Source organism: Bombina bombina, chromosome 5 (assembly GCF_027579735.1).
Source record: "Bombina bombina isolate aBomBom1 chromosome 5, aBomBom1.pri, whole genome shotgun sequence".
Lineage (NCBI taxonomy): Eukaryota > Metazoa > Chordata > Amphibia > Anura > Bombinatoridae > Bombina > Bombina bombina.
The window spans coordinates 1,156,074,387-1,156,088,605 of NC_069503.1; the positions used below are offsets into that span (position 1 = coordinate 1,156,074,387).

At 47.0% G+C, this 14,219-nt stretch overlaps 1 protein-coding gene across 1 annotated transcript in view; it reads left to right on the forward strand.

Moving 5' to 3' along the window:
• LOC128659653 (flap endonuclease 1) overlaps nucleotides 1-14,219 on the forward strand; it is a 78,257-nt gene that overhangs the window by 47,385 nt on the left and 16,653 nt on the right. The window contains exons 2-3 of the mRNA XM_053713226.1: nucleotides 1,121-1,252; nucleotides 10,801-10,952. Coding sequence (XP_053569201.1) covers nucleotides 1,121-1,252; nucleotides 10,801-10,952 — 284 coding nt within the window. The remainder of the gene's footprint in view (nucleotides 1-1,120; nucleotides 1,253-10,800; nucleotides 10,953-14,219) is intronic.

The following is a 14,219-nucleotide window of genomic DNA, read 5'->3' on the forward strand; positions in this document are numbered from 1 at the left end:
CCTGGAGTTGAACCTGGAACCTCCAGTCTCTACCATGAGCCACTGGAGGGCTCTGACTCTGTGAGGGAATTATTGAATTATACTGCCGGTGTTCTGTATTATTCCCCGACTGCGTTACGTTTGCCTACCTCCAGCCACGCCTCCAAAATAGTTTCAAAGACGGTTGCTCATGCATACGATCACTGCAGCATTCCTACAATAAAATTGAAAATTACACTAAAGAGCACGCATGCGCCCATACCGCAGTCGGCAAATATTTTAGAAGCGGGACCTACATAATTTGGGCACTAGCTGTGCGGTATACAAATGGATTGTACTTATTTTTCATAATATAAATAGTTACAAACACTCTGGGGACCTACACAATTAAAATGGGCATTTATTATAGTTTCATCATGAAAGGGAATGTTTGTTATTATTTATATTATTTTTTATTTTATGTAAAACATTCACTCATTTACTCCTTTTTTGGTCAGTGGTATTTACATGTCCCCAGAGTGTTTGTAACTATTTATATTATGAAAGATAAGTACGATCCATTTGTATGCCACCCAGCTAGTGCCCAAATTGTTCTATAATATTTGCCGACTGCGGCATGGGCGCAGTCGGCAAATGCGTGCTCTTTAGTGTAATTTTCAATTTTATTGTACGAATGCTGCAGTAAGCGCATGCGTGAACAACCGTCTGAAACTATTTTGGAGGTGTGGCCGGAGGTAGGGAAACGTAACGCAGTCGGGGAATAATACAGAACACCTGCACTGGCTTACTCTCTAGCTCCACCTACCTGCCAGCTAAAAAATGCCAGGTTGCAGTATTTTTTTATGCCTGGCTTTTAATACTGGTTCTAGCAGTAAACTTATTGCAACCTTGCAATTGCCTTTGCACGTCTAACAGTAACGATTGTGCTCCACTTGTATTAAACAGTCTGTTTAGGAAATTATACAAAATGAATGAACAATGATTTTTTGAGCAGTATTCACATGAATTTGTCAGCTGTGACAGGGTAACAGAAATGTGCCGCAGCCGGTAATAATCGTGTGCCGCAGCCGGTAATAATCGTATCTGCGGCAAGTACAACTTGTGACATTGTGATGATGTTTCCTGTCTGATATTCCTGCAGTTTGTGGACCTGTGTATCCTATTGGGCTGCGACTACTCTGGCAAGATTAGAGGACTGGGTCCCAAGAAGGCGCTGCGCATGATGCAGGAACATGGGAGCATTGAGCGAATACTAGGGGCCCTCAGTCCTCAGGTGAGAAGAGCATATGGTTATTAATTACAGGCGAGGCCCAGGACTCATGCCTATTAGACGCTTGCCTCTCTCACTTAGCGTTACTTAAAGGGACATACGTTTTTACTTTCATGATTCAGATAGAGCATGCAATTTTAAATAATTTCCAAATATATTCCTATTTTCTTTGTATCTTTTGTTGAAAAGTATACCTAGGTAGGCTAAGAGGCTGCTCATTGGTTGCTGCACATATACCTCTTGTCATTGGCTTCCAGTAGTTAATTACTGCTCTTTCAAAAAAGTATACAAAGAGAATGAAGCAAATTAGATAATAGAAGTAAATTGTAAAGTTGTTAAAAACTGTTTGATTTATTTAAATAATTGAAGAAAAATGTAGGGCCGAATTACGAGTGGCGCATTAACAGTTAAGCGCAAGCTTACTTCTAGTGCAGTTAACGCTCAAGCGGAAGCATTAAATAGCACTCCACTTGTAATCTGACCCTTACTGTTTAATCTCATTCTGTTCAGCCTTTTCAGAATAGTTCCTCTCTCTTAAAACTGTTGTCTCTCAATATTCTCTCTCTGCTGTCTCACAGTGCTACTCTACTCTCTCTTCTGTCTCACAGCACTACTCTCCTCTCTCTCTGCTGTCTCACAGCAATACTCTCCTCTCTCTTCTGTCTCACAGCGCTACTCTCCTCTCTCTCTTCTGTCTCACAGCGCTACTCTCCTCTCTCTCTTCTGTCTCACAGCGCTACTCTCCTCTCTCTTCTGTCTCACAGCGCTACTCTCCTCTCTCTCTTCTGTCTCACAGCACTACTCTCCTCTCTCTCTGCTGTCTCACAGCGCTACTCTCCTCTCTCTCTGCTGTCTCACAGCGCTACTCTCCTCTCTCTCTGCTGTCTCACAGCGCTACTCTCCTCTCTCTCTGCTGTCTCACAGCGCTACTCTCCTCTCTCTCTACTGTCTCACATTGCTACTCTCCTCTCTCTCTGCTGTCTCACAGCACTACTCTCCTCTCTCTCTACTGTCTCACATCACTACTCTCCTCTCTCTCTACTGTCTCACAGCACTACTCCTCACTCTTCTGTCTCACAGCACTTCTCTCCTCTCTCTCTGCTGTCTCACAGTGCTACTCTCCTCTCTCTTCTGTCTCACAGCACTACTCTCCTCTCTCTCTGCTGTCTCACAGCAATACTCTTCTCTCTCTTCTGTCTCACAGCACTACTCTCCTCTCTCTCTACTGTCTCACAGCGCTACTCTCCTCTCTCTCTACTGTCTCACATCACTACTCTCCTCTCTCTCTGCTGTCTCACAGCACTACTCTCTTCTCTCTCTGCTGTCTCACAGCACTACTCTCCTCTCTCTCTGCTGTCTCACAGCACTACTCTCCTCTCTCTCTGCTGTCTCACAGCACTACTCTTCTCTCTCTCTGCTGTCTCACAACACTACTCTCCTCTCTCTCTGCTGTCTCACAGCACTACTCTCCTCTCTCTCTGCTGTCTCACAGCACTACTCTCCTCTCTCTCTGCTGTCTCACAGCACTACTCTCCTCTCTCTCTCTGCTGTCTCACAGCACTACTCTTCTCTCTCTCTCTGCTGTCTCACAGCACTACTCTCCTCTCTCTCTGCTGTCTCACAGCACTACTCTCCTCTCTCTCTGCTGTCTCACAGCGCTACTCTCCTCTCTCTCTGCTGTCTCACAGCACTACTCTCCTCTCTCTCTGCTGTCTCACAGCACTACTCTCCTCTCTCTCTGCTGTCTCACAGCACTACTCTCCTCTCTCTCTGCTGTCTCGCAGCACTACTCTCCTCTCTCTCTGCTGTCTCACAGCACTACTCTCCTCTCTCTCTGCTGTCTCACAGCGCTACTCTCCTCTCTCTCTCTGCTGTCTCACAGCACTACTCTCCTCTCTCTCTGCTGTCTCACAGCACTACTCTCCTCTCTCTCTGCTGTCTCACAGCACTACTCTTCTCTCTCTCTGCTGTCTCACAGCACTACTCTCCTCTCTCTCTCTGCTGTCTCACAGCACTACTCTCCTCTCTCTCTGCTGTCTCACAGCACTACTCTTCTCTCTCTCTGCTGTCTCACATTACTACTCTCCTCTCTCTCTGCTGTCTCACAGCACTACTCTCCTCTCTCTCTTCTGCTCATAGCACTACTCTCCTCTCTCTCTGCTGTCTCACAGCTCTCCTGTACTCTCCTTATGCTGTCTCATGGCTCTCTTGTACTCTCTCTATGCTGTCTCACAGCTCTCCTGTATTCTCTCTATGCTGTCTCACAGCTCTCCTGTATTCTCTCTATACTGTCTCACAGCTCTCCTGTATTCTCCCTATGCTGTCTCACAGCTCTCCTGTATTCTCCCGATGCTGTCTCACAGCTCTCCTGTATTCTCTCTATACTGTCTCACAGCTCTCCTGTATTCTCCCTATGCTGTCTCACAGCTCTCCTGTATTCTCCCTATGCTGTCTCACAGCTCTCCTGTACTCTCCCTATGCTGTCTCACAGCTCTCCTGTACTCTCCCTATGCTGTCTCACAGCTCTCCTGTATTCTCTCTATACTGTCTCACAGCTCTCCTGTATTCTCCCTATGCTGTCTCACAGCTCTCCTGTATTCTCCCTATGCAGTCTCACAGCTCTCCTGTATTCTCTCTATACTGTCTCACAGCTCTCCTGTATTCTCTCTATACTGTCTCACAGCTCTCCTGTATTCTCTCTATACTGTCTCACAGCTCTCCTGTATTCTCTCTATACTGTCTCACAGCTCTCCTGTATTCTCCCTATGCTGTCTCACAGCTCTCCTGTACTCTATGCTGTCTCACAGCTCTCCTGTACTCTCTCTATACTGTCTCACAGCTCTCCTGTATTCTCACGATGCAGTCTCACAGCTCTCCTGTATTCTCTCTATGCTGTCTCACAGCTCTCCTGTACTCTCTCTATGCAGTCTCACAGCTCTCCTGTACTCTCTCTATACTGTCTCACAGCTCTCCTGTAATCTCTCTATACTGTCTCACAGCTCTCCTGTAATCTCTCTATACTGTCTCACAGCTCTCCTGTAATCTCTCTATACTGTCTCACAGCTCTCCTGTATTCTCCCTATGCTGTCTCACAGCTCTCCTGTATTCTCCCTATACTGTCTCACAGCTCTCCTGTATTCTCCCTATGCTGTCTCACAGCTCTCCTGTATTCTCCCTATGCTGTCTCACAGCTCTCCTGTACTCTCTCTATACTGTCTCACAGCTCTCCTGTATTCTCCCTATGCTGTCTCACAGCTCTCCTGTATTCTCCCTATGCTGTCTCACAGCTCTCCTGTACTCTCTCTATACTGTCTCACGACTCTCCTGTATTCTCCCTATGCTGTCTCACAGCTCTCCTATATTCTCTCTATACTGTCTCACAGCTCTCCTGTATTCTCTCTATGCTGTCTCACAGCTCTCCTGTAATCTCTCTATACTGTCTCACAGCTCTCCTGTACTCTCTCTATACTGTCTCACGACTCTCCTGTATTCTCCCTATGCTGTCTCACAGCTCTCCTGTACTCTCTCTATACTGTCTCACGACTCTCCTGTATTCTCTCTATGCTGTCTCACAGCTCTCCTGTATTCTCCCTATGCTGTCTCACAGCTCTCCTGTACTCTCTCTATACTGTCTCACGACTCTCCTGTATTCTCCCTATGCGGTCTCACAGCTCTCCTGTAATCTCTCTATACTGTCTCACAGCTCTCCTGTATTCTCTCTATACTGTCTCACAGCTCTCCTGTATTCTCTCTATGCTGTCTCACAGCTCTCCTGTAATCTCTCTATACTGTCTCACAGCTCTCCTGTATTCTCTCTATGCTGTCTCACAGCTCTCCTGTAATCTCTCTATACTGTCTCACAGCTCTCCTGTATTCTCTCTATACTGTCTCACAGCTCTCCTGTATTCTCACTATGCTGTCTCACAGCTCTCCTGTATTCTCCCTATGCTGTCTCACAGCTCTCCTGTATTCTCACGATGCAGTCTCACAGCTCTCCTGTATTCTCTCTATACTGTCTCACAGCTCTCCTGTACTCTATGCTGTCTCACAGCTCTCCTGTATTCTCCCTATGCTGTCTCACAGCTCTCCTGTACTCTCTCTATACTGTCTCACGACTCTCCTGTATTCTCCCTATGCTGTCTCACAGCTCTCCTATATTCTCTCTATACTGTCTCACAGCTCTCCTGTATTCTCTCTATGCTGTCTCACAGCTCTCCTGTAATCTCTCTATACTGTCTCACAGCTCTCCTGTACTCTCTCTATACTGTCTCACGACTCTCCTGTATTCTCCCTATGCTGTCTCACAGCTCTCCTGTACTCTCTCTATACTGTCTCACGACACTCCTGTATTCTCTCTATACTGTCTCACAGCTCTCCTGTATTCTCTCTATACTGTCTCACAGCTCTCCTGTATTCTCTCTATGCTGTCTCACAGCTCTCCTGTAATCTCTCTATACTGTCTCACAGCTCTCCTGTATTCTCTCTATACTGTCTCACAGCTCTCCTGTACTCTCTCTATACTGTCTCACAGCTCTCCTGTATTCTCTCTATACTGTCTCACAGCTCTCCTGTATTCTCTCTATACTGTCTCACAGCTTTCCTGTAATCTCTCTATACTGTATCACAGCTCTCCTGTATTCTCTCTATACTGTCTCACAGCTCTCCTGTATTCTCTCTATACTGTCTCACAGCTCTCCTGTATTCTCCCTATACTGTCTCACAGCATTCCTGTAATCTCTCTATACTGTCTCACAGCTCTCCTGTATTCTCCCTATGCTGTCTCACAGCTCTCCTGTATTCTCCCTATACTGTCTCACAGCTCTCCTGTATTCTCCCTATGCTGTCTCACAGCTCTCCTGTATTCTCCCTATACTGTCTCACAGCTCTCCTGTATTCTCCCTATGCAGTCTCACAGCTCTCCTGTATTCTCCCTATACTGTCTCACAGCTCTCCTGTATTCTCCCTATGCTGTCTCACAGCTCTCCTGTATTCTCTCTATACTGTCTCACAGCTCTCCTGTATTCTCCCTATGCTGTCTCACAGCTCTCCTGTATTCTCCCTATGCTGTCTCACAGCTCTCCTGTATTCTCCCTATGCTGTCTCACAGCTCTCCTGTATTCTCTCTATACTGTCTCACAGCATTCCTGTAATCTCTCTATACTGTCTCACAGCTCTCCTGTACTCTCTCTATACTGTCTCACAGCTCTCCTGTAATCTCTCTATACTGTATCACAGCTCTCCTGTATTCTCTCTATACTGTCTCACAGCTCTCCTGTACTCTCTCTATACTGTCTCACAGCTCTCCTGTAATCTCTCTATACTGTATCACAGCTCTCCTGTATTCTCTCTATACTGTCTCACAGCTCTCCTGTAATCTCTCTATACTGTCTCACGACTCTCCTGTATTCTCCCTATGCTGTCTCACAGCTCTCCTGTAATCTCTCTATGCTGTCTCACGACTCTCCTGTATTCTCCCTATGCTGTCTCACAGCTCTCCTGTACTCTCTCTATACTGTCTCACAGCTCTCCTGTATTCTCTCTATACTGTCTCACAGCTCTCCTGTATTCTCTCTATACTGTCTCACAGCTCTCCTGTACTCTCCCTATGCTGTCTCACAGCTCTCCTGTAATCTCTCTATACTGTCTCACAGCTCTCCTGTAATCTCTCTATACTGTCTCACGACTCTCCTGTATTCTCCCTATGCTGTCTCACAGCTCTCCTGTATTCTCTCTATACTGTCTCACAGCTCTCTTGTATTCTCTCTATACTGTCTCACAGCTCTCCTGTACTCTCCCTATGCTGTCTCACAGCTCTCCTGTAATCTCTCTATACTGTCTCACAGCTCTCCTGTAATCTCTCTATACTGTCTCACGACTCTCCTGTAATCTCTCTATGCTGTCTCACAGCTCTCCTGTAATCTCTCTATACTGTCTCACAGCTCTCCTGTATTCTCTCTATGCTGTCTCACAGCTCTCCTGTATTCTCCCTATGCTGTCTCACAGCTCTCCTGTATTCTCTCTCATTACTGTCTCACAGCTCTCCTGTACTCTCTCTATACTGTCTCACAGCTCTCCTGTATTCTCCATATGCGGTCTCACAGCTCTCCTGTATTCTCCCTATGCTGTCTCACAGCTCTCCTGTATTCTCTCTATTCTGTCTCACATCTCTCCTTTACTCTCCCGATGCTGTCTCACAGCTCTCCTGTACTCTCTCTATGCTGTCTCACAGCTCTCCTGTAATCTCTCTATGCTGTCTCAGGGCTCTCCTGTACTCTCTCTATGCTGTCTCACAGCTCTCCTGTACTCTCTCTATGCTGTCTCAGGGCTCTCCTGTACTCTCTCTATGCGGTCTCACAGCTCTCCTGTACTCTCTCTATGCTGTCTCAGGGCTCTCCTGTACTCTCTCTATGCTGTCTCAGGGCTCTCCTGTAATCTCTCTATACTGTCTCACAGCTCTCCTGTACTCTCTCTATGCTGTCTCAGGGCTCTCCTGTACTCTCTCTATGCTGTCTCAGGGCTCTCCTGTACTCTCTCTATACTGTCTCACAGCTCTCCTGTATTCTCTCTATGCTGTCTCACAGCTCTCCTGTAATCTCTCTATACTGTCTCACAGCTCTCCTGTACTCTCCCTATGCGGTCTCACAGCTCTCCTGTACTCTCTCTATGCTGTCTCAGAGCTCTCCTGTACTCTCTCTATGCTGTCTCACAGCTCTCCTGTACTCTCTCTATGCTGTCTCAGGGCTCTCCTGTATTCTCTCTATACTGTCTCACAGCTCTCCTGTATTCTCCCTATGCAGTTTCACAGCTCTCCTGTAATCTCCCTATGCGGTCTCACAGCTCTCCTGTAATCTCTCTATGATGTCTCACAGCTCTTCTGTACTCTCTCTATGCTGTCTCACAGCTCTCCGGTACTCTCTCTATGATGTCTCACAGCTCTTCTGTACTCTCTCTATGCTGTCTCACAGCTCTCCGGTACTCTCCCGATGCTGTCTCACGACTCTCCTGTACTCTCTCTATACTGTCTCACAGCTCTTCTGTATTCTCCCTATGCAGTCTCACAGCTCTCCTTTAATATCCCTATGCGGTCTCACAGCTCTCCTGTAATCTCCCTATGCGGTCTCACAGCTCTCCTGTAATCTCCCTATGCTGTCTCACAGCTCTCCTGTACTCTCTCTATACTGTCTCACAGCTCTCCTGTATTCTCCCTATGCTGTCTCACAGCTCTCCTGTACTCTCTCTATACTGTCTCACAGCTCTCCTGTATTCTCCCTATGCAGTCTCACAGCTCTCCTGTAATCTCCCTATGCGGTCTCACAGCTCTCCTGTAATCTCTCTATGCAGTCTCACAGCTCTCCTGTATTCTCCCTATGCTGTCTCACAGCTCTCTTGTACGCTCCCTATGCTGTCTCACAGCTCTCCGGTACTCTCCCGATGCTGTCTCACAGCTCTCCTGTATTCTCTCTATACTGTCTCTTGACTCTCCTGTAATCTCTCTATGCGGTCTCACAGCTCTCCTGTATTCTCCCTATGCGGTCTCACAGCTCTTCTGTACTCTCTATATGCTTTCTCACGGCTCTCCTGTATTCTCTCTATGCGGTCTCACAGCTCTTCTGTACTCTCTATATGCTTTCTCACGGCTCTCCTGTATTCTCCCTATGCGGTCTCACAGCTCTTCTGTACTCTCTATATGCTTTCTCACGGCTCTCCTGTATTCTCCCTATGCGGTCTCACAGCTCTTCTGTACTCTCTATATGCTGTCTCACAGCTCTCCTGTATTCTCTCTATACTGTCTCATGACTCTCCTGTATTCTCCCGATGCGGTCTCACAGCTCTCCGGTACTCTCCCTATACTGTCTCACAGCTCTCCTGTATTCTCTCTATACTGTCTCTTGACTCTCCTGTAATCTCTCTATGCGGTCTCACAGCTCTCCTGTATTCTCCCGATGCTGTCTCACAGCTCTCCTGTATTCTCTCTATGCTGTCTCACGACTCTCCTGTATTCTCCCTATGCTGTCTCACAGCTCTCCTGTATTCTCTCTATACTGTCTCACAGCTCTCCTGTATTCTCACTATGCTGTCTCACAGCTCTCCTGTATTCTCCCTATGCTGTCTCACAGCTCTCCTGTATTCTCTCTATACTGTCTCACGACTCTCCTGTATTCTCCCTATGCTGTCTCACAGCTCTCCTGTATTCTCCCTATGCTGTCTCACAGCTCTCCTGTATTCTCCCTATGCTGTCTCACAGCTCTCCTGTACTCTCTCTATGCTGTCTCACAGCTCTCCTGTATTCTCCCTATGCTGTCTCACAGCTCTCCTGTATTCTCCCTATGCTGTCTCACAGCTCTCCTGTACTCTCTCTATGCTGTCTCACAGCTCTCCTGTATTCTCTCTATACTGTCTCACGACTCTCCTGTATTCTCTCTATGCAGTCTCACAGCTCTCCTGTACTCTCACTATGCTGTCTCACAGCTCTCCTGTACTCTCACTATGCTGTCTCACAGCTCTCCTGTATTCTCCCTATGCTGTCTCACAGCTCTCCTGTACTCTCTCTATGCTGTCTCACAGCTCTCCTGTATTCTCTCTATACTGTCTCACAGCTCTCCTGTACTCTCACTATGCTGTCTCACAGCTCTCCTGTATTCTCACTATGCTGTCTCACAGCTCTCCTGTATTCTCCCTATGCTGTCTCACAGCTCTCCTGTATTCTCTCTATACTGTCTCACGACTCTCCTGTATTCTCTCTATGCAGTCTCACAGCTCTCCTGTATTCTCTCTATACTGTCTCACGACTCTCCTGTATTCTCTCTATGCAGTCTCACAGCTCTCCTGTACTCTCTCTATGCTGTCTCACAGCTCTCCTGTATTCTCTCTATACTGTCTCACGACTCTCCTGTATTCTCTCTATGCAGTCTCACAGCTCTCCTGTACTCTCACTATGCTGTCTCACGACTCTCCTGTATTCTCCCTATGCTGTCTCACAGCTCTCCTGTATTCTCCCTATGCTGTCTCACAGCTCTCCTGTACTCTCTCTATGCTGTCTCACAGCTCTCCTGTATTCTCTCTATACTGTCTCACGACTCTCCTGTATTCTCTCTATGCTGTCTCACAGCTCTCCTGTACTCTCACTATGCTGTCTCACAGCTCTCCTGTATTCTCTCTATACTGTCTCACAGCTCTCCTGTATTCTCTCTATACTGTCTCACAGCTCTCCTGTATTCTCTCTATACTGTCTCACAGCTCTCCTGTATTCTCTCTATACTGTCTCACGACTCTCCTGTATTCTCACTATGCTGTCTCACAGCTCTCCTGTATTCTCACTATGCTGTCTCACAGCTCTCCTGTATTCTCCCTATGCTGTCTTACAGCTCTCCTGTATTCTCCCTATGCTGTCTTACAGCTCTCCGGTACTCTCCCGATGCTGTCTCACAGCTCTCCTTTACTCTCTTTATGCTTTCTCACGACTCTCCTGTATTCTCCCTATGCGGTCTCACAGCTCTCCTGTAATCTCTCTATGCTGTCTCACAGCTTTGCTGTCTCCTTGTCTATGGCAGAAACAAACATTCTCTGGAGATTTTCCGTATGTGGCGGTTCGGCAGCTGTTCCTGCAGCCAGATGTGGTCGATGTGAAGTCTGTTGAGCTGTTGTGGCAGGAAGTGAATAAGGAAGCAGTGGTCCAGTTCCTGACCAATGAGAAGCACATCAAGTTAGTGAGGTTCCCTTATGGGAGTGTTAATGAGCATGTGCGTCTGAGAGTGTTAAATAGTAGTGGGGACATTTTTATTTTGCAAGACCGGAATAACCTGTCCCCCACTTCCTGAATGCTCACTGATAGAAGAAACCCGTGTTTAGAAGTAAACACACAACCGCACCAGTCACACAAATTGCTTTTTTTTTTTTACATTATTTCATAGCTGTAACACTAGTTAGCAAGACAAGTAGCTTCCATATTTACATTAACCAACGATTTATAGAGGGCCATGTGACAACCGCAGGATATGTAGAGGGTCATCTGACAACTCCAGGATATGTAGAGGGTCATCGGACAACTCCAGGATATGTAGAGGGCCATGTGACAACCGCAGGATATGTAGAGGGTCATCTGACAACTCCAGGATATGTAGAGGGTCATCTGACAACTCCAGGATATGTAGAGGGTCATGTGACAACCACAGGATATGTAGAGGGTCATCTGACAACTCCAGGATATGTAGAGGGTCATCTGACAACTCCAGGATATGTAGAGGGTCATGTGACAACCACAGGATATGTAGAGGGTCATCTGACAACTCCAGGATATGTAGAGGGTCATCTGACAACTCCAGGATATGTATAGGGCCATGTGACAACCACAGGATATGTCGAGGGTCATCTGACAACTCCAGGATATGTAGAGGGTCATGTGACAACCACAGGATATGTAGAGGGTCATCTGACAACTCCAGGATATGTAGAGGGTCATCTGACAACTCCAGGATATGTAGAGGGTCATGTGACAACCACAGGATATGTAGAGGGTCATCTGACAACTCCAGGATATGTAGAGGGTCATCTGACAACTCCAGGATATGTAGAGGGCCATGTGACAACCACAGGATATGTAGAGGGTCATCTGACAACTCCAGGATATGTAGAGGGTCATGTGACAACCACAGGATATGTATAGGTTAAAGCAACACCCACAGGATATGTAGAGGGCCATGTGACACCCACAGGATATGTATAGGTTAAAGCAACACCCACAGGATATGTAGAGGGCCATGTGACACCCACAGGATATGTAGAGGGCCATGTGACACCCACAGGATATGTAGAGGGCCATGTGACACCCACAGGATATGTAGAGGGTCATGTGACACCCACAGGATATGTAGAGGGCCATGTGACACACACAGGATATGTAGAGGGTCATGTGACACCCACAGGATATGTAGAGGGTCATGTGACAACCACAGGATATGTAGAGGGTCATGTGACACCCACAGGATATGTAGAGGGTCATGTGACAACCGCAGGATATGTATAGGTTAAAGCAACAACCACAGGATATGTAGAGGGCCATGTGACACCCACAGGATATGTAGAGGGTCATGTGACAACCGCAGGATATGTATAGGTTAAAGCAACAACCACAGGATATGTAGAGGGCCATGTGACAACCACAGGATATGTAGAGGGTCATCTGACAACTCCAGGATATGTAGAGGGTCATCTGACAACTCCAGGATATGTAGAGGGTCATGTGACAACCACAGGATATGTAGAGGGTCATCTGACAACTCCAGGATATGTAGAGGGTCATCTGACAACTCCAGGATATGTAGAGGGCCATGTAACAACCACAGGATATGTCGAGGGTCATCTGACAACTCCAGGATATGTAGAGGGTCATCTGACAACTCCAGGATATGTAGAGGGTCATGTGACAACCACAGGATATGTAGAGGGTCATCTGACAACTCCAGGATATGTAGAGGGTCATCTGACAACTCCAGGATATGTAGAGGGCCATGTGACAACCACAGGATATGTCGAGGGTCATCTGACAACTCCAGGATATGTAGAGGGTCATGTGACAACCACAGGATATGTAGAGGGTCATCTGACAACTCCAGGATATGTAGAGGGTCATCTGACAACTCCAGGATATGTAGAGGGTCATGTGACAACCACAGGATATGTAGAGGGTCATCTGACAACTCCAGGATATGTAGAGGGTCATCTGACAACTCCAGGATATGTAGAGGGTCATGTGACAACCACAGGATATGTAGAGGGTCATCTGACAACTCCAGGATATGTAGAGGGTCATCTGACAACTCCAGGATATGTAGAGGGCCATGTGACAACCACAGGATATGTCGAGGGTCATCTGACAACTCCAGGATATGTAGAGGGTCATGTGACAACCACAGGATATGTAGAGGGTCATCTGACAACTCCAGGATATGTAGAGGGTCATCTGACAACTCCAGGATATGTAGAGGGTCATGTGACAACCACAGGATATGTAGAGGGTCATCTGACAACTCCAGGATATGTAGAGGGTCATCTGACAACTCCAGGATATGTAGAGGGCCATGTGACAACCACAGGATATGTAGAGGGTCATCTGACAACTCCAGGATATGTAGAGGGTCATGTGACAACCACAGGATATGTATAGGTTAAAGCAACACCCACAGGATATGTAGAGGGCCATGTGACACCCACAGGATATGTATAGGTTAAAGCAACACCCACAGGATATGTAGAGGGCCATGTGACACCCACAGGATATGTCGAGGGCCATGTGACACCCACAGGATATGTAGAGGGCCATGTGACACCCACAGGATATGTAGAGGGTCATGTGACACCCACAGGATATGTAGAGGGTCATGTGACACCCACAGGATATGTAGAGGGCCATGTGACACCCACAGGATATGTAGAGGGTCATGTGACACCCACAGGATATGTAGAGGGTCATGTGACAACCACAGGATATGTAGAGGGTCATGTGACACCCACAGGATATGTAGAGGGTCATGTGACAACCGCAGGATATGTATAGGTTAAAGCAACAACCACAGGATATGTAGAGGGCCATGTGATACCCACAGGATATGTAGAGGGTCATGTGACAACCGCAGGATATGTATAGGTTAAAGCAACAACCACAGGATATGTAGAGGGCCATGTGACACCCACAGGATATGTAGAGGGTCATGTGACAACCGCAGGATATGTATAGGTTAAAGCAACAACCACAGGATATGTAGAGGGCCATGTGACACCCACAGGATATGTAGAGGGTCATGTGACAACCGCAGGATATGTAGAGGGTCATGTGACAACCACAGGATATGTAGAGGGTCATGCGACAACTCCAGGATATGTATAGGTTAAAGCGACAACCACAGGATATGTAGAGGGTCATGTGACAACCACAGGATATGTAGAGGGTCATGTGACAGCCACAGGATATTTA